This window comes from Camellia sinensis, chromosome 3 (genome assembly GCF_055761805.1).
Source record: "Camellia sinensis isolate YWXY chromosome 3, ASM5576180v1, whole genome shotgun sequence".
NCBI classification, from domain to species: domain Eukaryota; kingdom Viridiplantae; phylum Streptophyta; class Magnoliopsida; order Ericales; family Theaceae; genus Camellia; species Camellia sinensis.
The window spans coordinates 226413381-226436929 of record NC_138963.1 but is presented as its reverse complement, the minus strand read 5'-3'; the positions used below and the strand labels follow the sequence as shown (position 1 = coordinate 226436929).

Below are 23549 nucleotides of genomic sequence, written 5' to 3'. Positions count from 1 at the left end.
GAGAAGACACTCAGGCGTGTGACCCTAGAAGGGTCTCTGCTCTACAACGGTTGGCTCTTAGGACACTTGGGAGTGTCAAGGTTGGAATGCCAGTACCATGCCTTACCCAACAGACAAAGCGTTAGCAAGGTTGCAGAGCTCATTGTTCGTTCCAGCAATAGAGAACGCACCATTACCCTTAGGCTTCCACCAGCCTAAGTTCACAACTTATGAGGGGAAGTCAGACCCCCACATGCACTTAAGCCACTTCCGCCAGGTTATGGCCGTGTATCGACGAAACGAGGCTCTAATGTGTATCCTATTTCTTTCTAGCCTAGTAACCTGGGTTTGACATGGTTTAAGAGATTACCAGAAGGTAGCATAGCTTCATGGGCACAACTTACGGAGGCATTCGTTACCAGGTTTAGAACAAACACCAAGACGCTAGTGGAGATTGACCAGCTACTCTCCATCGACATGGGCGAGAAGGAAACATTGAAGTCTTACAACAATCGGCATTGGGAGCCTTTTAATCAGATTGGAGATTGCCCCATAAACCTAGCTATCGCACAGTACAAACGTGGTTTGCCAACAGGTAATAAATTCAGAGATTCAATGACAATGACGGCAAGCCTCACAATGGAGGCCTTGATGGAGAGAGTACATCAGCACATTCTGGTAGACGAAAATGGCACTTGCGCCAAAGCAAAATTAGGCATAACAGCGATGTCGGACAAAAAACCTACGGCAAAAGGTAACACGATCGGTTGGGAAGAGAGACCGAACAAAAATGGTCAGGGCAGACGAGCAAATGGTAAGGACTCCCAAGAAAGGAAGTTAAGAGTCTACACTGCCATCACCACGGTGTTCAGCAAACCCATCTACCGGATGCTTAGCAAGATACGCGATGAACCCTTCGTTCAGCGGCCAGCCAAGTTGGGAGAAACGCAGGGGGGCTACAATGATAGGTACCGTTGCACCTTCCACGATGAAAATGGGCACCAAACTGAAAATTGTACGCCATTACGGCAACATCTGGAGGAGTTAGTGGCCACGGGCCACTTGGACCAGTATATTGAAGAGGGAGTGCAGCCAGCCCCCTAAGACTGTAACGGGCCAGACAGGACAGCCAATGGTCCGCCCCAAGGCATAATTAATGTCATACATGGGATTATCGAGCCTGAACGAGAATGTGAACTCAGAGGGATGATCAAGAAGGCTGAGCACATGAGAGAAGTATTGAGTGTATAGTCTACCCTGAAAAAAGAAAAAATAGAGGTGACCAACGTCATCACCTTTTCTGACAAGGACTTAGCAAGGTTACAAAGCCCTCATAATGACGCACTAGTGGTGACTGAATTTCGACATCAAACGGATTTTGATAGACCAAGGGAACTTGTGCGAGATAATGCATTACAAGACCTTCTAGCAACTCAATTTTGAAGACAAAGATGTAGCACCTGCTACATCCCCCATAGTTGGCTTCAACTTAATGTTAGAATGGTCGGTTGGCAAGATAATTCTGTAGGTCAAAACTGGAACAATGACAAAGCAAATGGAATTTTGGGTATTAAAAGTCCCTTCTACTTACAACATAATCTTAGGAAGAACATGGTTGCACGTCATGCGAGCGATAGCATCAACCTACCACCAAGTGATACGATTTTCCAACAAAGCCGGAATAATTGAAGAAGTCTTAGGAGACCAAATCATGTCCAAGCAATGCTTCATGTCAGTGAACAGCAGTCGAGCTACTAAAGGGTTTGTATAAATGGTAGAGGAGCCAGAAAGCAACGAGTTGTTCGCAGACGTCGGCAAGGCAGCTGAACAAAAAGCCGTATAAGATCTGGTGGAGGTCAGAATAGATGAGAAGATCCTGGAGAAGTTCTTTCTACTCAACTCATCTTTGTCCAGCACTGAGAAAATAGAGATCATGAAATTTTTGATCTCTAACATCGAAGTGTTTGCCTAGACGCCGTACGATATACCTAGTATTGATCCAAACTTCATCTGTCATCAACTCAATGTCCACACAACTACTAGACTGATTATACAGCGAACTTGTCGATCGACACTTCATCATACCGAGGTAATGGCTGAGAAAATGGGAAATCTACTAGAAATAGGGGCAATTAGGGAGGTTCATTATCCCAAGTGGATCTCCAACACCGCAGTGGTGCCAAAAAAGAACGACAAGTGGTGCGTTTGCGTGGACTACAAGACAGTCAACAAAGCGTGCCCAAAAGACAGTTTTCCCCTACCACGAATGGACCAACTGGTGGACTTAATGCAGGTCACAACCGACTTAGCTTTTTAGATACGTATCGAGGTTATCATCAGGTTGCTATGCATTGTAGACACCCCATTTTTGACCGTCCTCAAGACTTGGACGTCACCGTTTGAACACTCGGTAATCATCCACGTTTGTGTTTGTCTTGAGTTCCCGGAGGTCTCGGCCACGTGCCTTGCCTCAGGATCTCTCGACTCGACTGTTTTGTGTTTGGTTTTGCACCAAACACTTGTGTTTTGCCTTGGAGGGGCAGGGAATGGCTTGTGGGCCATCCCCATACATCACCGGCCATGGCTTGAGGCCACCGGCCAGTGTTTTGTTGCCATCGGCCAGATGTTTGGCCGATCTGCACTCTAGATGGTCGGTCGGCCATTTATTTTGTCAAAATAACATTTTTGGCTGGCCGATCACTGTGCATCTGCTTTTGCAGATATTTTTATACCAGCTGTGCTAGTTGGCATACACCTTTTTCCCCCTCCATACACGTGTATGGAGGGATTTCACTCTTGCCAAGCTTGTTTTGTAAGCTTTGCAAGAGTGATCTTCTATAAAGAGGAGGCCTCTCCTCCCTCCTCTAGGGTTACAAAAAATCCCAGGGGAGCTCTGGTTCTAGGGTTAGCATAGTGTATCTATTCTATCTCTATTTCTCCGTCTCTTTTGCTCTAAGTGTGTGTTTGTCCTTAGTTTTGCACTAGGACACCTACCATTACACCTTACCTTGATTGCTGAGGCATTAGGGGGCTGTTCTTGAAGTTCTTAAGCTGGTTTAGAGCTAAGAAAGCTGCTGGAGTGATCCTTGCAAAGAAGGTCTTCAAGGGTAAGATTCTTGCCCTTTTTACCCCATCTTTGCATAGTCTTTTTGCCTACCTTGCTTGCTGTTTTAAGCTTAGTGTATAACATATAAAAGTCTTGTTTTTACCTTCTTAAAATAGTTGTTTAAGGTTGCTTTGACCTTTGGGGTTGTTTGACCCCTCTTAGGCCTTGTTAAGCCCTATTTTTGTGAGCTCTGGGACCACCTTGTTTGTGCCTCCTCACCACTGAAATCTTGAGGGATTTCAGTGGTGAGGCTAGTGGTTTAAGGTCCCAAGAAGGAGAGGGCCACCCCCTCTCCTTGTTGTCTTCAATATGTGCCATTTAAGCCTCATGTGTGAGCAACATTTTTGAGACCATGTTGGCCATGTTTCAGTAGGTATTTGGTAGTATTTTGCCATGTTTTACCTCTGTTTTTACTTGGTTTAGACACACCATACTTGCCTTGCATACTTGTCTTGTAATGCCATGTTTTAGCCTTAACATGCTTTGTGCTTTGAGCCTTATTCTAGCATGATTTAGGCCTAGCTTTGTGAAGCTTTTATGCGTGTGTTAGCATGCTAAAGGTTTGTTTTTGGTCATTTGGGTCATCCATGCTTTGCTTTGTATAGCTACCATGTAATTCCCCTTGTATGCCTTGAGCATTGAGCCCTCTAGCATGCCATCCTTACTTTGTTTCAGTGGTTTGGAACCACTTGTCATGCCATTTTAGTCCATTCAGCATGCTTGTATGTTTGCATTTGGTGTTTCTTTAAAGCCTTAAAGAGTTCATGTTTAATGCTCCATGAATGTGCCATTGCGCATGCCATCATGTGTAGGCCTCTAGGATGCCACGTCGTTGTGTTTTGGCTTTGTTTTAGCATGCTAAAACTCTGATTTTGGTCATTCAATTCATGCCATGTTTGGTTTTGTTAAGGGTAGTTCAATACCTCTTTGGTGAGCCTTAGACCTCGGACTTTGCTTGCATGCTTTCATTGCCTTGTTTAGATTGATTAGGCATCATTTTGTAACATGATTTCAGAGTTTATAGTGCATGCCATATGCCCATGATGTTCCTCTTTTAAGTGTGCTTAAAAGTTGTCTCTATATGCCTAAGTGTTGGATCTTGTATGCATGCATGTTTGTATGTGTTTTGGCCCTCATTTCTATGGCTTTTGGCCACTGTTTTGGGCCTAGTTGAGAGTTGCCCAAATTAGTCTAAGTCCACTTCCACTCTTGACATGTTGTTACATGTCTTACACTTTGCATGCTTTGATTGCATCATGTCTTGCATGTCCATTAGCCTTGTATGTTGTTGCATACTTGGCCCATCACATGCTTGTTTGTGTGCTTCAACATCTGTATTACATCTTGCATGTTTGTTGGCTAACATTGATTCTTCATGCCTTGTGTGTTTGTTTGCATTGTCATGTTGCATACTAGCTCACATGCCTAGGTTGCATGGCATTGGCATGTATGCTTTGCCTCTTGAATTGAATATGATAGAGGTTGAGCTCATTGTTTGTTTGTGTGCATTTCATCCCATTTCATTCCACATTGAAAATGCATATTTGGTTCTTGGGCCATCACGCATTGAAATGCGCGATTGGTGGTCCGGGAATCGAGTACCATGCCCATTTGAGTCATGAATATGATAAGGAGTGTGGTTGGTGCAAACATTACTTGAAATGCATTGCCATGCCTTGTTTTGCCTTCTGCTGCTGTTAAAACAGATTCTGCAGGAAGCTTTGGCCGGTCGACTACACTAAGTGCCGATCGACCATTTATGGATGGCCGATAGCTCCATAGATGGTCGATGACCACCCTGCCATGGCCGGTGACCATTCTCCTTGGCCGGTGGTGTTCCACAATGTCCAGAGAGTGTTCCTTGGGAATTGTGCCATTTTCAGAGGAGCAGAGCAGGGAAAGCAGAGGCAACTTGTGCATGGTGGCGGATTTCCGAGCGAAACCGAGCGTGCATGCATTGGACCCTCTTCCCGAGGTTATTTTTTACTGCTTAATTAGCTTAGTTAATTTGCTTAACTAGTTAATTGTCTATAATATTTAATTAGCTTGTAGGTTAATTAAATTGTATTATTCTTTTGGTCCCTCCGAGCGAGGGCGAATTTGTAATAAGTGTGGGTGCGTGTGTGCATGTCTTCCAACCCCCTATTCTTTCTCCCTTTTACTTACCTGCTTTGATGGTTAGTGTTAGGGCACGTTTAATTTAGCATACCTTATGCTGTGCATGCGTGCATCATTCATCAGTCTTCCATGCACCAGGCTCAGCGCATCATGCTAACTGCATAGTATTTCGAATTCCAAACTTGAATACGTGCATCAAATTGTTGTATTTCACATGTCATCCTTAAATTAGCCGAGCCTATTCTAATGACATTTTGTATGCAATGCATTAGCCATTTTTAACATGAACTAGGATCATGCATGATTACTGACTAGTTCATTGTTTTGGTAGGGAGTACGATGTAAGTATTTATGCTTTAGCATCTCGCCTAAGTGTAAATGTTAACATGACAACATGCCTACCATGCGACTATATGCTTACGTGATATTACTGCCTGAATGCCTGTGGGTGAAGGTTGGATGGTTTGAGTTGGAATAACTCATTGAAATCCGTGTTTTAGCCTACTCGTGAGTAGCAAATTTCAAATCATTTTCAAACAAACGGATATGCGATGCTTTGTTCCAAATTAGGCGATCTAATCTATACTTGTTTTGCTGTGCGCATCACGTAGTAAATCTAGGCTAATAACCGGAATAAGAACGCATAATGTTTTCAAAACTAGATATCATGGTTAGTAGAGGCCGATCTTCGAATCGGGCGAGAGAGGGTGCTCATAGCAAACCTTCCCCAATCGTACCCAAGTTCCCGAGCCAAGGCAACTTTGGTGATGACAGGCACGTGGCCTTAGGCAAACGAGTCAGGGTTTCCTAAATTCCCCCAAAATAAAATATTTAGGTGGCGACTCTGTATCTGGCAAAGCAGTCCATGTTTGGCACTTCTTTACAAAAATCTGTTTTCTAAAACGATATGCCGGATTTGGACTCTTTGGTGATTTATCAATCTCACATTGCACATTTGAGATCAGATTAAGAACCGACACAAATCAAGTCTGAACTGTAGCATGGGGCCCAAGGGCACGTCTACAGTTTTTGGCGACTCTGCTGGGGAGTTTAGAGAACTTGACTCGAACGCATGATATCCTGTTTTGACTACACTTATGTGCTTCTTTGCATTGCATGTGCATTGGTGCGCCTAGGACACCGTGTTTGCCATCTGCTATTCCTGAATGGTTTGCCGGAGGCTTGCTTTGTCAAAGCATGCCATAAAGCTGACCGGTTATGGGCTCTGCCAGTATGGGAGCACAAACCCCGGTTTTACCGGGGCACCCTTTTTGACCATTCGACCTAGTGCATATTCAGAATTCGTAGTGACCATCCCAAACTAGGACAGGTTGCTTACCCGATTTTAGGTTGTTTGAAACCGCTGCGTACGTAGTGAAACCCTAGCTCCTGACAAAATAGGACAGGGAAACCCTACCCCAACATAGGGGTGTTTTGGTTCTCATTTACTTGCTATGTGCTTTTAGAGTGTATCTCTACAGGAACGGACATATCAGTTCGCAAGTTTAAGTACCAGGCTTGAGGGCATTAGTATCAGTGTTTGTGGGGAATCAGTTATATCTGCGGGTATCAGACTCAGTTTTGGGGCAGTGATTTTGGGGAACAGTAATCAGTAGTAGAGTACAGTTTTTTAGCTATGCCTGTGTCTGTTCCATTTGGGCTGAAATGCTGCGTGTTTTCTCTTTCAGTTCAGAGATTTAGTACAGAATAACTAGTGTTCTCCCTTGCTGAGGCAAGACAGACGTCTGATCCGTCAATCGCCGGTTGCATCATCTCCGTTCGGTTCAGCGGACTTATGATGACCCAAAGTTCAGAGGAAATTGTGGTTATGGCAGCCGCATTAGACCAAGGGATCATCTTGCAGGATGAGACCAATGTTGATGTACCACATCCGCCCAGGTGGCCTGCCGCACGCCCGATCTGGGAGCCCCAATTGTTTTAAGCTCGTGAGCCCACCACGTTCGAGTTGATGGGAATGATTGGTGACCTCCAGAGGTCTGTGACTGATCTCGCCTACGGAATGTCGGCTTCGCCACCAGCTCTATCGTATGCCGGGAATTTTGTACCACAGGAGCCCCCGCTACTGGGGCGAATTATGATCGAGCTCAGCCAGCCTGAAGCTGTCCCAAGCTATGGCAATGACATGTCAACAACAACCGGGTTTCGCTCTGATGTAGCAATCCAAACCCTCGATCAGGCTGAGACTAGAGGTAAGAATAAAGTGGGAACAAATGCTGATCCCGTTGAGCAACTGCTGTGGGCAGTCGAGGCTTTGAAAGCCGGGGGGATGAATAAGCGGCAAGTATTCGCAGTCATGACTAAAGCTGTGGATGATGCTTTCCCCACTCCAGCCGAGGATAGTTCAAGCTAGGCGAAAAATCGGGATAGGCCCCGTCATGCCAGAACAGTCCCTTCTGCTCCCAACCCTGCACCAGGAAAAGATCAGAAAGCCAAGGCAGTGCCTGCCGACCCTTTCGCTAGTACGTCTAGCAAGAACCCTCAAACTTCGAAGTATCTGCCTCGAGGACGCAGAGTCTTTCATGCCCTCTACATGCCTTTGTCTAGGGCATTTCAAATTCTGGCTAAAAAGGGGCACCTTAAACCCCTCGAACCTCGACCTCTTCCGAAGAATATCCCCCTCACACATGATGCTGCCTTGTACTGCGCATACCATCAGCAAACCGGTCACAGCACCGACGGTTGTTTCCACCTTCTCCACGAAGTGCAAGATTTGATCGACGATGAGGTCATCCTCCCACCCACCTCAGCAAAGTCTGTTACCACTAAGTTGTTGGACTTCGAGGATACTGCAAGTATGTGATCAGGGGTTGGACCACTTGAGGGCAGCGCTCGGTGTATTTCAGATGTGGCGTTTGGCACGCACTGTCGGGAGCATTTGCGAATGCAGTTGCATCAGTATACTATGCAAAACAGAGTATGAATACTGTGAGCAGTGTATTAGTACAGAATGCAGTGTGTGAATACAGTGTATGAATACTGTGAGCAGTGTATCAGTACAGAATGCAGTGACTGAGTGCAGTGTATGAATGCCATGAGTAATGCTGTGAACAGTCTGTGGGCTACAGTGTATCAGATGCCGTGAGGGCCGTGTATCGAGTATTGTGTTGACAGTGCGATGCATCAGATTATGTGAAACAGTTTATGTATGGTTTGAGACTGTGGTCAGAAGAGCATACCGGAATACTATAAATGGCCAGCAGGTCGAAGCTCCGTTGTAGCATCCCCATCATGGAGGCGTTCAACTCCAGGGACTGACGAGTGTACTCGGAAGAAGCCTGCAAAAGTGTTAGAAGTATCAGTATTCTATGGAATATCAAGAAAAATGAAACAAAATGACAATGCAAGATGTAAAATGCAATAGTACATACCGGGGGCAAGTCGTAGAACCCGACTAACTCGTGATCAGCCGAAGGGAGAGCGAAGGGGATCTGATAGGTCTCCCCACCCTGTCCTCGGCATGTCATCATCGTGGGCAGTGCTGGCCAACTAGCCTCCCGTCCTTTCTGAGCCCCTCTGCTGTCGCGGACCCGAGCCACTCTCGTGGCTTCTGCTCCCGCTCCTGCACTAGCCGCCGGCGCTGCTGGCCTCTCTCTCTCAGCTCGACGGTCACTGCTCAAAGGGCGCATGATGTAGGTCTGGACGTACTCTGTGTAGTCACCCTCGCCCCTGAAGCCCTCAGCATCCCAGCCGATCGTGTAATCGGCCATCTCCTCCAGGGTGTACCTCTCCGTGTCCTTCATATGGACAGGGAGCGGACCTGGAACTATCTGCTCCGGTAAACCCAGGGTCTGGCGCAGGAAGCGCTCACCCAGGTACCAAGCTCGACAGACCGGGCCCTCTAGCAGAATCTTGAACCTGGTGGTCTCCTCAGCACTGGCATACCGCTCCCAAACTGCGGCTGGCAACGGAGCCCAAGGCTGCCAGGTGATCTGTAAATGACACGCAATTGGTTATCTACTGTTATCGAAAGGTCATGCAAAGAAAAGCTTGAAACAATCTCTAAAGTTGAACATACCTCTGCGGCAGTAATGGTGTCGAAGTAGCGATAGAAGAATATGAACGTCTCCTGGGGTCTTCGCATGCATCTTACGTCGACGCGACGGGAGAATGGGACGCCGAGGGGAGTCTCCTCGTCGGGCACTGGCGCAAGCCTCGGGAAGTAGGCGTAGACCCACAACTGCAGAGCAAATATCAGTATGCTCATCAGATAAAGCAGAATGTAGAATGAAGCGAAAATCGCAGAACCGTGTATTGTGCGGTGTATTGTGCAGAGTGTACAGTGTGTGCGGTATATAGTCAGTGTAAAGCAGATTGCATGTTTGCAGTATGTGCAGTATATAGTCAGTGTAATGCAGATTGCATGTTTGCAGTATGTGTGGTGTTTAGTCAGTTGGTATCAGATTGTGCAGAATGTACAGTGTGTGCAGTGTACAGTCGGTGTAAAACAGATTATATGTGTACCGTGTGCAGTATACGGCCAGCGTGAGGCAGACTACAGTGTGTGCAGTGTACAGAATACAGGTAATGTAGAGCAGAAATGTAAAACAGAGAAAGAAAACGTACCTCCCAAGCCCGCCAGTAGCCTCCGAGCAACTGTCCGCTGAGGCGAGAGGATGAACTCATATAGCCATAGAGGATGGCCAAGCCTGCGCCACCCTAGTCATAAAGACGGATCCTCGTCACGTCCACCAGAGCGCTCAACAAACAGAGGGGCACGGTGTTCGCCCGGTCAGCGAAGAGGGTCGTCCCCAGCAAGAACATAAGGAACCTGCGTGCATACTGCTCTGCCTTCTCTAAAGCCATCGGAGCCTCCTTAGCTAAGGCTGGCTGAATCCTGAAGTGGTCCTTGAACCACGAGTATCTGACGAAGCCTGGACGAGCAAGAGGCCCTAGGTCGCCAAGCAAGTACATTTGAGCGGCCTCCCACTCATCCATGTCTGTGTCAAAGGGGATCGAATCACCCCCTACCCTGATGCCGGTGATCATCGAGAAGTCATAGGGAGTCATCGTCATGTCTCCCGTGGCGGAGAAGTGGAAGGAATCGGTGGTGTCCCACTACCTCTCCATCAGAGCGGCAAGAAGAGGCCTGCTCGCGGTAAGGCGTGAGAGTCCTCTGCAGAAGGTGCCGAAACCGGCCTGATCAACAGTATGGCGGACCGCGTCCGGTAGCTCCATATACCATCCACGGGCCATGACATTCCCATACCCCTGGCAGGTATGGGAATACCCCTGTATTCAAAAACAACAGTTACGAAGTAATATTCAATATACAGTTTTGAAGAATATTCAGAATTGATATAGCGTGTGTGCACGTGTTCAGATTCAAACAGACATCGGGTGCCGGTGTACTCACAATGAACTACAACATATGATGTGTCAGTGTGTTTGAGTGGTTCAGTATAGATATAGCATATGTGCACGTGTTCAGATTCAAATAGACATCGGGTGCCGATGTGCTCACAGTGAACTACAACATATGATGTGTCAGTGTGTTTGAGTGGTTCAGTACAGATATAGCGTGCGTGCACGTGTTCAGATTCAAATAGACATCGGGTGCCGGTGTGCTCGCAGTAAACTACAACATATGATGTGTCAGTGTGTTTGAGTGGTTCAGTACAGACATAGCGTGCGTGCACGTGTTCAGATTCAAACAGACATCGGGTGTCGGTGTGCTCACAGTGAACTACAACATATGATGTGTCAGCGTGTTTGAGTGGTTCAGAGCAAGTGCAGTGTGTGTGCGTGTGTTCCAATTCAAACAGATATCAGTGCAAGCGTGTTCACAGTCAACTACAGCATATGATATACCGGTGTATCCAGGTCAGACAATTAAAGGCAGAATCGACTATGGCAGTTGAGTATTCTACTTTGCAGAAAATGAAACCGGGGAAAGAATATACCTCGGAAGTGCCATGTGAAAAGTGTGTCTCGGGCTCACGCAGAAGTAGCTCCGCTGGCACCCTCCTGTCAAAGCTCCTGAACTGGCGAAGACTGTCAGGAGGCAGCTCGTGAATCGCCGGCTTGTAGGTCGCCGAATCGAATGGACGGACGCTAAGAGGCAAGAGCTCGGCCTCTGGGTCCATATCTACCTCTGGGGGAGCCCCACCGCTTGGAATATCGTCTGCTATTTCGAAGAGAATGTGAAAATGGCCGGGAATGTGGAAACTGGGTGAGAATACGAAAGGTCAACCAAAAAGTCAACCCTGAGAGGGTGGAAAATGGCCGAAAAAGCTGAAATGTGAAAAAGGTACAGAGATCGAGATGAACTCAAGGGAAACAAGCCCCGAGTGGTGGAAATCAAAAAAGAGACACCAAAACGAAGATTCGTTCGGTTCAAAACGTTCGAAACGCGAAGGTATTCGCGAATCGGACGACGAAACGGGAGCTAAAACTGAGAAAAACGGGGAAATAAAGGAGGAAAAATAGTCTAGAGGGAAAGAGGAGGAGATTTCGAGCAATAAGGAATGAAGAAAATAGGGTTTAAACCCTTATTCTATAAGACCCGTGGCTGAAAGACCAAATTGCCCCAGTTCAGGCATGTTTGGCCAATCGGCCACACTGTTGGCCGGTCGGCCAAATAGATGGCCGATGGAAGTTTTTGATGGCCGATGGACAGCCGGTGATCTCCTCCAGTGGCCGGTGAGCCTTCTACACCCTTGTTTAGGTTAGATGTGTGGTTTGGGGCCTTCATTGCTCAAGACAGTGCAAGAAAGTGCATTTCCGAAGCTCAACCGGTCTCCGTTTTGACCTCAGATCGTGTCTTCTGTGCGTAGCACTTGAATACGGGTGCGGTGTATCCTTTTTGTATCCTTTTGTCTCTTCTAAGATTCGAAAGTTGTCCCACATGCGTTGTTTTACAACGCTTTGACGTGAGCGCGCGTTAAGTTATACGCGCACAACTTGTATTGTTATGCACCCAGTCCCGGTCTGGTGAGACCTTAAATATGCCCGGTCTGGCGAGACCTTAAATACGCCCGGTCTAGGAGACCTTAAATCCTCTGAAGCTGTAAAACCTTCGGTGCTTGCATGACTGCATGCGTTGTAGCACACATCATCCCTCGCATCGTTATGTGTGTCTACACGCGTTGTAACGCTCACAATTTGCATCGTCATGCATTCTTCCCTAGCATTTGGTCCAGGAGATCTTAAATCCTCTGAAGGTGTAAGTCCTTCGGTGTTCGTCTTGCCCGAACGACTTTTGGTAAGTTGCATTGTCATGCGACACGCGTTGTCACGTATTCGAGTTCAGTTGCATTGTCATGCATCTCAAGCGACACGCGGTGTCACGTATTCGAGTTCACATGCATTGTCATGCATTTCAAGCGACTCGCGTCGTCGCACATTCGAGTTCACATGCATTATCATGCATTTCAAGCGATGCGCGTCGTCGCGCATTCGAGTTCACAAGCATTTCGAGCGACATGCGTGGTCGCGCATTCAAGATCATATGCATTGTCATGTATATCAAAAGACGTGCGTTGTCACGCATTTGCATCATCATGCATCAACATGCGTCATTTGCACTTTCAAAACAAAATCAAAAAAAAAAAAATCATGCATTATCATGCATTTTCAAAAGAAAAACAAACAAAAAAAGAGCAACATGCATTGTCATGCATTTTCCCAATCATGCATTATCATGCATTTCAGAAAAACAAACAGAAAAAAACATGCATTGTCACGCATTTTCCCTTTCATTTGCATTGTCATGCATTTTCAAAAAATCAAAAAAAAAAAAACACAAAAAACACGCATCACCATGCACTTTTCATGCATTTCAAAAAACAAAACAAAAATAAATAGTGCATATGTCATGCATTACATTGTATATAGTGCATATGTCATGCATTCCCTTGTATATAGTGCATATGTCATGCATCTTACTGTAAATATTGCATTTACGTCCATCCATTGCATATTGTATATATTGTATTGTAGCTTGCATGCATCCACTGCATCACATCCATCTATGGCTTGCGCCTTTCCATGTTAAGCTTGGTCTGGTATGTGCCCATATTTTCATGTCGAAGCACAGTTCTGCATGTGTACGCGCCTAGTCCACTGCCGGTATTGTGGTTTGAGGGTTGCGGCACCTTTTCTGTGTTAGACGCGGTTTGTTTGTGTACATGCCTTTCTTAGGCAAGATTTGGTTTGGCCCGCGTGCCTTATTCATTGTATCCTACCCATCCAGTGCATATTGTATATATTGCATTGTAGCTTGCATGCATCCGCTACATCACATCCATCTATGGCTTGCGCCTTTCCATATTGAGATTGGTCTGGTATGTGCCCATACTTTTCGCGTTGAAGCACAGTTCTGCATGTGTACGCGCCTATTCCACTGCTGGTATTGTGGTTTGAGGGTTGCGGCATCGTTTCTGTGTTAGATGTGGTTTGTTTGTGTACATGCCTTTCCTAGGCAAGATTTGGTTTGGCCTGCGCGCCATATCCATTGTGTATATTACATTGTAGTGTAATTTGTTGCGTCCAGCATTTAGGATCATGTTTTTTCGTTAGCGGGTCATTCCCCACTTTTGTCATCCCACCCAATTACTTGTTCTCGTGTCCGTCTACATTACTCATAGTTCTGCATGTGTACGCGCCTATTCCACTGTTGATATTGTGGTTTGAGGGTTGCGGCACCTTTTCTATGGTAGACGGACTTTGTATCTCCATCATCTCTATGACATTTGTGTGGTTTTGAACTGCTTATGATTTGATCATGTTTCAAATGCATTGCATATCATTTGCATTGTTTCGAATACATTGCATATCATTTGCATTGTTTATACATAGTTTTGTATATATTGCATTAGCATTTTGCATTCATTTCGCATTGTCATGCATGATTGCTAACAATATTGCACCTGTTGAGTTCTCTTTCTCTTTCAGGCACGATATTGTATGTACGGTTCATTTGAGGCTGGTGCAACCAGACGAATCGGGTAGGTATTGTATTCTCCGAGTGAGACGTATCGAGAATTACATAATTCTCTTACATCCTTTTTGCATTGTAATTGAATTTGTGTTTGATTGCTTAAAACTGTCGCATGTTACGCTTCGTTACAGCTTTCTTTGCATGATCATAAGTTATGTTCGGCTTCTTGCATTATCAGTTTCATTTTGCCCCTGCCTTCGAGCGCATATCTTTGCTTGTCTTGCATACTTTGTCTAAGTCTTCGGCCTTGTCAAAAATGGGTCGTCTCTGGGCTTTGACATTCACTCCCGTCATTCTTATGACTTTCGAGTTTTGTCAAAGAGGGGCAACTGTAGACACCCCATTTTTGACCGTCCTCAAGACTTGGACGTCACCGTTTGAATACTCGGTGATCATCCACGTTTGTGTTTGTCTTGAATTCCTGGAGGTCTCGGCCACGCACCTTGCCTCAGGATCTCTCGACTCGACTGTTTTGTGTTTGGTTTTGCACCAAACACTTGTGTTTTGCTTTGGAGGGACAGGGAATGGCTTGTGGGCCATCCCCACACATCACCGGCCATGGCTTGAGGCCACCGGCCAGTGTTTTGTTGCCATCGGCCAGATGTTTGGCCGGTCGGCACTCTAGATGGTCGGTCGGCCATTTATTTTGTCAAAATAGCATTTTGGCTAGCCGATCACTGTGCATCTGCTTTTGCAGATATTTTTATGCCAGCTGTGCTAGCTGGCATACACCTTTTCCCCCCTCCATACACGTGTATGGAGGGATTTCACTCTTGCCAAGCTTGTTTTGTAAGCTTTGCAAGAGTGATCTTCTATAAAGAGGAGGCCTCTCCTCCCTCCTCTAGGGTTACAAAAAATCCCAGGGGAGCTTTGGTTCTAGGGTTAGCATAGTGTATCTATTCTATCTCTATTTCTCCCTCTCTTTTGCTCTAAGTGTGTGTTTGTCCTTAGTTTTGCACTAGGACACCTACCATTACACCTTACCTTGATTGCTGAGGCATTAGGGGGCTGTTCTTGAAGTTCTTAAGCTGGTTTGGAGCTAAGAAAACTGCTGGAGTGATCCTTGTGAAAAAGGTCTTCAAGGGTAAGATTCTTGCCCTTTTTACCCCATCTTTGCATAGTCTTTTTGCCTACCTTGCTTGCTGTTTTAAGCTTAGTGTATAACATATAAAAGTCTTGTTTTTACCTACTTAAAATAGTTGTTTAAGGTTGCTTTGACCTTTGGGGTTGTTTGACCTCTCTTAGGCCTTGTTAAGCCCTATTTTTGTGCTATTTTGGTAAGCTTTGGGACCACCTTGTTTGGGCCTCCTCACCACTGAAATCTTGAGGGATTTCAGTGGTGAGGATGGTGGTTTAAGGTCCCAAGAAGGAGAGGGCCACCCCCTCTCCTTGTTGTCTTCAATATGTGCCATTTAAGCCTTATGTGTGAGCAACATTTTTGAGACCATGTTGGCCATGTTTCAGTAGGTATTTGGTAGTATTTTGCCATGTTTTACCTCTGTTTTTACTTGGTTTAGACACACCATGCTTGCCTTGCATACTTGTCTTGTAATGCCATGTTTTAGCCTTAACATGCTTTGTGCTTTGAGCCTTATTCTAGCATGATTTAGGCCTAGCTTTATAAAGCTTTTATGTGTGTGTTAGCATGCTAAAGGTCTATTTTTGGTCATTTGGGTCATCCATGCTTTGCTTTGTATAGCTACCATGTAATTCCCCTTGTATGCCTTGAGCATTGACCCCTCTAGCATGCCATCCTTGCTTTGTTTCAGTGGTTTGGAACCACTTGTCATGCCATTTCAGTCCATTCAGCATGCTTGTATGCTTGCATTTGGTGTTCCTTTAAAGCCTTAAAGAGTTCATGTTTAATGCTCCATGAATGTGCCATTGCGTATGCCATCATGTGTAGGCCTCTAGGATGTCGTGTCGTTGTGTTTTTGGCTTTGTTTTAGCATGCTAAAACTCTGATTTTGGTCATTCAATTCATGCCATATTTGGTTTTGTTAAGGGTAGTTCAATACCTCTTTGGTGAGCCTTAGACCTCGGACTTTGCTTGCATGCTTTCATTGCCTTGTTTAGATTGATTAGGCATCATTTTATAACATGATTTCAGAGTTTATAATGCGTGCCATATGCCCATGATGTTCCTTTTTTAAGTGTGCTTAAAAGTTGTCTCTATATGCCTAAGTGTTGGACCTTGTATGCATGCATGTTTGTATGTGTTTTGGCCCTCATTTCTATGGCTTTTGGCCACTGTTTTGGGCCTAGTTGAGAGCTGCCCAAATTAGTCTAAGTCCACTCCCACTCTTTACATGTTGTTACATGTCTTACACTTTGCATGCTTTGATTGCATCATGTCTTGCATGTCCATTAGCCTTGTATGTTGTTGCATACTTGGCCCATCACATGCTTGTTTGTGTGCTTCAACATCTGTATTACATCTTGTATGCTTGTTGGCTAGCATTGATGCTTCATGCCTTGTGTGTTTGTTTGCATTGTCATGTTGCATACTAGCTCACATGCCTAGGTTGCATGGCATTGGCATGCATGCTTTGCCTCTTGAATTGAATATGATAGAGGTTGAGCTCATTGTTTGTTTGTGTGCATTTCATCTCATTTCATCCCACATTGAAAATGCATACTTGGTTCTTGGGCCATCACGCATTGAAATGCGCGATTGGTGGTCCGGGAATCGAGTACCATGCCCATTTGAGTCATGAATATGATAAGGAGTGTGGTTGGTGCAAACATTACTTGAAATGCATTGCTATGCCTTGTTTTGCCCTCTGCTGCTGTCAAAACAGATTCTGCAATAAGCTTTGGCCGGTCGACTACACCAAGTGCCGATCGACCATTTATGGATGACCGATAGCTTCATAGATGGTCGATGACCACCCTGCCATGGCCGGTGACCATTCCCCTTGGCCGGTGGTGTTCCACAATGTCCAGAGAGTGTTCTTTGGGAATTGTGCCATTTTCAGAGGAGCAGAGCAGGGAAAACAGAGGCAACTTGTGCATGGTGGCGGATTTCTGAGCGAAACCGAGCATGCATGCATTGGACCCTCTTCCCGAGGCTATTTTTTACTGCTTAATTAGCTTAGTTAATTTGTTTAACTAGTTAATTGTCTGTAATATTTAATTATCTTGCAGGTTAATTAAATTGTATTATTCTTTTGGTCCCTCCAAGCGAGGGTGAATTTGTAATAAGTGTGGGTGCGTGTGTGCATGTCTTCCAACCCCCTATTCTTTCTCCCTTTTACTTACCTGCTTTGATGGTTAGTGTTAGGGCACGTTTAATTTAGCATACCTTATGCTGTGCATGCGTGCATCATTCATCAGTCTTGCATGCACCAGGCTCGGCGCATCATGCTAACTGCATAGTTTTTCGAATTCCAAACTTGAATACATGCATCAAATTGTTGTATTTCACATGTCATCCTTAGATTAGCCGAGCCTATTCTAATGACATTTTGTATGTGATGCATTAGCCATTTTTAACATGAACTAGGATCATGCATGATTACTGACTAGTTCATTTGTTTTGGCACGGAGTACGATGTAAGTGTTTATGCTTTAGCATCTCGCATGAGTGTGAATGTTAACATGACAGCATGCCTACCATGCAACTATATGCTTACGTGATATTACTACTTGAATGCCTGTGGGTGAAGGTTGAATGGTTTGAGTTGGAACAACTCATTGAAATCCGTGTTTTAGCCTACTCGTGAGTAGCAAATTTCAAATCAGTTTCAAACAAACGGATATGCGATACTTTGTTCCAAATTAGGCGATCTAGTCTCTACTTGTTTTGCTGTGCGCATCACGTAGCAAATCTAGGCTAATAACCGGAATTAGAGCGCATAATGTTTTCAAAACTAGATATCATGGTTAGTAGAGGCTGATCTTCGGATCGGGTGAGAGGGGGTGCTCATAGCTGACCTTCCCCAATCGTACCCAAGTTCCTGAGCTGAGGCAACTTTGGTGATGACGGACACGTGGCCTTAGGCAAACGAGTCAGGGTTTCCTAAATTCCCCCAAAATAAAATATTTAGGTGGCGACTCTGTATCTGGCAAAGTAGTCCATGTTTGGCACTTTTTTACAAAAATTTGTTTTCCAAAACGATTTGCCGAATTTGGACTCTTTGGTAATTTATCAATCTTACATTGCACATTGTGAGATCAGATTAAGAACCGACACAAATCGAGTCCGAACTGTAGCATGGGGCCCAAGGGCGCATCTACATGCATGAACCAGACCAGGAGGTCATATCGTTTACAATACCCAGAGGATTGTATTGCTACAAGGTCATGCCCTTTGGCTTGAAAAATGCAGGGGCGACATTCCAGCGATTGATCACCAAAATGTTCGAGCCATTGTTAGGCAGAACAAAGGAGGCTTACAAAGATAACATGGTGGTCAAGAGTAAAAATGAAGGAGACCATCTCAAAGACCTAGTTGAGATGTCTCAAATTTTAAAAACCCACAAATTACAGCTGAATGCATCCAACTGCGTGTTTGGCGTGGGGTCAGGAAAATTTATGGGCTTTCTGGTGACCAACCAAGGTATAGAAGTCGATTCGTCTCAAATCAAAGGCATTCAAGATCTCGAGAGGCCCAACACAGTCAAGAAGGTACAACATCTCACTGGCCTAGCAGCCGCACTAAACCGGTTCATAAGTTGGTCGTCAGACAAATGTCGACCGTTTTTCTAAGCACTAAAGGCCAAGTTTGAGTGGGATCAAGAGTACGACCGCGCTCTGAATAGCTTGAAAGAATACATGATCTGTCCGCCGTTGTTGGTAACCCTAATATCAGGAGAGGAACTTTTTCTATACTTGGCAGTTTCCCAGCATGTAGTTAGCGCAGTATTGGTACGAGCTGAAGGAGTATAATATCTGCCTATCTTTTATGTTAGCAAGACGTTACTGGACGCGGAAATGAGGTATTTGTCATCGGAGAAGTTGGCCTTAGCTTTAATGATGGCTTCAAGAAAATTGTCTCACTACTTCCATGCCCACACTGTGATCGTCTTAATGACCTTCCCCTTAAAAGCCTTGTTTGAAAGGGCAGACTTTTTTGGGAGAATTTTGAAGTGGGTCGTGGAGTTAGGGTAGTTCGACATTAAGTTTCAACCAAGAACCGTGATAAAGGCCCAAGCTTTGGCAGACTTCGTGGCCGAGTTTGCGCCAGGCAATCATCATGTTTGCTCGATCGACTTGACCGAGGCAACCAAGCAAAGGGGGAAAGTGCCGCAGAGATAGTGCAACCCCCGCAGTAGGATGCTCAACTGTGTAGAAAACCATTCAGGCCTGCAGAAATGGAAGAAGGAATAGACCACACTACTACTAGCAAGGACTCGCCCAAAAGTAAAGTTCTAAGACTGTCAGACAGTAAGGATTAAATCCTAATGACGAACAACAACTTAGAAGAAGGCATCATCGACGCTCCTAATCCTAAGGCATCATCAGATCCCTCTACTTGCTGGAAGTTGTTCGTGGGTGAGATGTGGAAACTCTTCGTAGACGGAACATCCAATAGGCACGGCCCAGGACTTGGTATAGTTTTATCTCGCCAAATGGTTTGACCATTGAACAGGCAATCAACCTTGGATTTCCAGCATCCAATAATGAAACTGAGTATAAAGCATTGTTAGTCGGTTTGAAGTCAACATTCCGCGTGAAAGTTACCGAGCTGATGGTGTACAATGACTCCCAACTGGTAATCAACCAAATATCAAGCGATTATGAAGCAAAAGAAAATAGAATGGCCAAGTATCAAGAGTTGGTCAGAAAGCAGATCATGAAATATGAAGTTGTGCGAATAGAGCAGATTGGCCAAGAAGAAAATAATAAGGCAGATAAATTGGCCAGTTTTATGTTGATGGCCGATACATCCGTCCCACACCCATTCCTGGTGGACTTCCTGCCGAGACCAAGCATTGAGGAACCCAAAACAGCTGAGGTCTTCTGCACCGAACTAGGCCCGTCCTGGATGGACCCCATCGTAGTGTTCTTAAAAGATGGCATTTTGCTAGAGGAGAAGAAAGAAGCCAACAAAATTAGGCAAAGTCCCAGCATTTTGGCTTTCCCCATCACTAGCATTGTACAAAAAATCCTTCACAGGACCATACTTAAAGTGCGTCTATCCTAACAAAGTCGATGCATTCTAGTTCGACATTCACGAAGGAATTTGTGAAAGCCACCAAGGGGGAAGATCGCTGGCCTACCGAACTACATAACAAGGGTATTGGTGGCCATACATGCAAGTAGACTCTGAAAAGTACGTCAAAACATGTGAGAAATGTCAGAAATTCGCATATCAAATCCATCAACCAGCAAGAGAGCTCCTACATTTGACCAGCTCTTGGCCTTTTGCAATGTGGGGCCTAGACATTGTGGGACCACTCTCAACCGCACCGGGTAACAGAAATTTTTTCATCACGGCAACAGACTACGAAACCAAGTGGGAGGATGCAGAAGCGCTTGCATCCATCAAAGAAAAGGACATAAAAAAGTTCATCTGGTAGAACATCATAACCCGATTTGGAATTATTAAGGCCTTGATATTTGATAACGACACTCAATTTGATGGACGAATCTTTAGGGGTTTTTGCAAAGAGCACAAGATCAAATTCTACAACTCTACGCCGGCATACCCCCAAGCTAATGGCCAGGCCGAGGCCTCCAACAAAGTAGTCTTAGACGGTATGAAAAAGTGGCTGGAAAAAGTGAAAGGGAAATAGGCTGAAGAGCTTCCTCACGTCTTATGGGCATACCGAACTACACCTAAGCGGTCGACGGGTGAAACGCCTTTTTCCTTGGCTTATGGCATAGAGGCAGTGATCTCTTTAGAAATTTCCCTCCTCACTATTAGAAGCGAAAAGTTTGATCCTGATATGAATGGAGAGGCCATAGCCTTGGAGTTAGATCTGGCTGACGAACGAAGAGAAAGGGCATTGATCCACATCGCCTCGTATTAATAAGAATTGTCTAGAAAATACAACAAAGCAGTGCATCCAAGGCAATTCAAGATTGGAGATTGGGTGCTACGAAAAGTAATTGGAAACACTTTGGTCCTTGCAGAGGGTAAATTGGGACCCAATTGGGAAAAACCGTACAGAGTGACTGGTCTGGTAGGAAAAGGGGCATACTACCTCGAAGACATGGAGGGCCGAGCTATCCCACGGCCTTGGAACGTTGCAAATCTCAAAGTATTTTATTTTTAGCTCTTTAGACACTTGTAATTTTTTTTTTGGGAATTTAATAAAAACAAGTAGGCATTTTTTCTGTAAAAATTTCTTTCCTTTATTTGTAAACATTGATCATATTCATCACCTAACTGGGGGGCGAAAAAAGGTTGGTAGGTTTGACCAACCATTTTTTATTCTTTAGCCGAGATAATGATCTAGGCTAAAGAAGGTTGGCAAGTTTGACCAATACAAACTTTTTGTACTCTTTCGCTGAGATAAGGATCTAGGTAGAAGACAGTTGGTAGATTTGACCAACATACACTTTTTACACTTTTCCATTGAGATAAGGATCTAAGCAGAAGACGGTTGGCAGGTTTGACCAACACAACTTTTTGCACTCTTCAGCCGAGACCAACAGGTTTGACCAACGATTTTTTATTCTCTAGTCGAGATAGAGATCTAGGCTAAAGAAGGTTGGCAGGTTTGACCAACAGTTTTTTCACTCTTTCACCGAGATTAGTATCCAGGCTAAAGAAGGTTGGTAGGTTTGACCAACATACGTTTTTGCACTCTTTCGCCGAGATAAGGATATTAGCTAAAAAAGGTTGGCAAGTTTGACCAACATACGTTTTTTTCATTCTTTAGCAGAGATAAAGATCTAGGCTAAAAGAGGTTGACAGGGTTGACCAACGATTTTTTATTCTCTAGTCGAGATAAAGATCTAGGCTAAAGAAGGTTGGCAGGCTTGTCCAACAATTTTTTCACTCTTTCACCGAGATAAGGATTTAGGCTAAAGAAGGTTGGCAGGTTTGACCAACATACGTTTTTGCACTCTTTCGCCGAGATAAGGATCTAGGCTAAAGAAGGTTGGCAGGTTTGACCAACATATGTTGTTTTCTTCTTTAGCCGAGATAAGGATCTAGACTAAAAGAGGTTGATAGGTTTGACTAATAGAAGTTTTTTTCACTCTTTAGCTGAGTTAAGCATCTCAGCCAAGACAAGTCAGTAGGATTTGACCAAGATTATGGACTCTTTATCCAAGTTGACTTATCTCAACCGCAGACAACCAGCAGGTTTCAGCCGAGTTTTTTGGATTTTTGGCCGAGATAGGTATCTCGCTCAAAGAAGGTTAGCAGGACAACATAAGACCATGCCAATTAGTTTGCCTAAGCATGCAGACAATATCATGCAAAATAGTGTAGAATAAGCACAGTAATCAAGCAAGGCGGGGCCTACAGCCCGGTTACATAGCAAAGAGAAACACTAATAAAAAAGTAAAAAAAGAAAAAAAAAAAGAGGACAAAAAAGGCAGATCATGGTCAAGCGAGCAGATCTTCCAGCTCAGCGTCAACACCATCACCAGCTCCATCTCCAACCTGGTTGGTTTCAGCACCTCCTTCCAAAGTTAGGTCGGTGATGCCTTTTTCGATCACCAAACTTGGGTCGATCTAGTTAGGCCCCTCCGACCAAGCAGGAAGATCAGTCAGAGAGTCATTAGGCGCAGGGCTATCCTCCTCCTCCACCACTAAGAGTTTTTGTTGAACAGCATTGGCGTAGTCCACCATATAGCTCGGCATGAAGTGCGAGGGGGGATTCAAAAAAATGTTCGAGTCCGGTGCATGGCCGAGCTTCTCTACTGTGACTTTCCGACCACTTTTTAAGAAAATGTCTTTTGCGGTCTCGCACTGTTTGACATACAGTTCCTCACCTTCTTTGAAGTCGCACTTCTCAGCATCCTCCATTTGCTTCCACAGTGCCTCTATCTCTGCATCTTTCTTCTTCTTCTTCAGCTTAGCCAGCTCTCAAAGGTAACGGCCTTTTCTTTTAACCAACGTTTTTTGTTTGTTTTCTTCAGCAACACTAAGCAGCTCGGCCAGATGATTGCGTTCGGTGCTTAAATTGGCAAGCTTTGTCTGGAGCTCTTTAAGCTCGGCTTCTTTGGCCTTACTGTCTGCAATTGTCACGACCCACTCCCCGTACCCAAGGGTTAAGCATCGTGATGGCCAATAACTGAAGTTACCTCTGGCCAATTCTTAAACAAATTACTAAATGCAAGCAAAAAAATATTTAAGTGAGGGTACTAAAATAATCATTGGAGCTTCTATTTAATTACATTGTTAGAGCTGAACTATGTCTACAAAGTGCTTTGTGCCTACCCCACGCACTGGCCCTGACATGTCACCTGAAAGTGGTAAACAAC

The 23549-nt window shown here is 44.8% G+C and overlaps 1 protein-coding gene across 1 annotated transcript; it reads left to right on the top strand.

The window, feature by feature from the left end:
• The first annotated feature begins 456 nt into the window (after nucleotides 1–456).
• LOC145822279 (uncharacterized) lies at nucleotides 457–1083 on the top strand. Its single transcript, XM_082918904.1, has one exon. It carries the CDS (start codon nucleotides 457–459, stop codon nucleotides 1081–1083), a length of 627 nt encoding a protein of 208 aa, XP_082775030.1.
• The last annotated feature ends 22466 nt before the right edge of the window (nucleotides 1084–23549 follow it).

Excerpts from the sequence above, each read along its gene's own strand:
- LOC145822279 (XM_082918904.1), top strand. The coding sequence starts at position 457 with ATGGGCGAGAAGGAAACATTGAAGTCTTACAACAATCGGCATTGGGAG.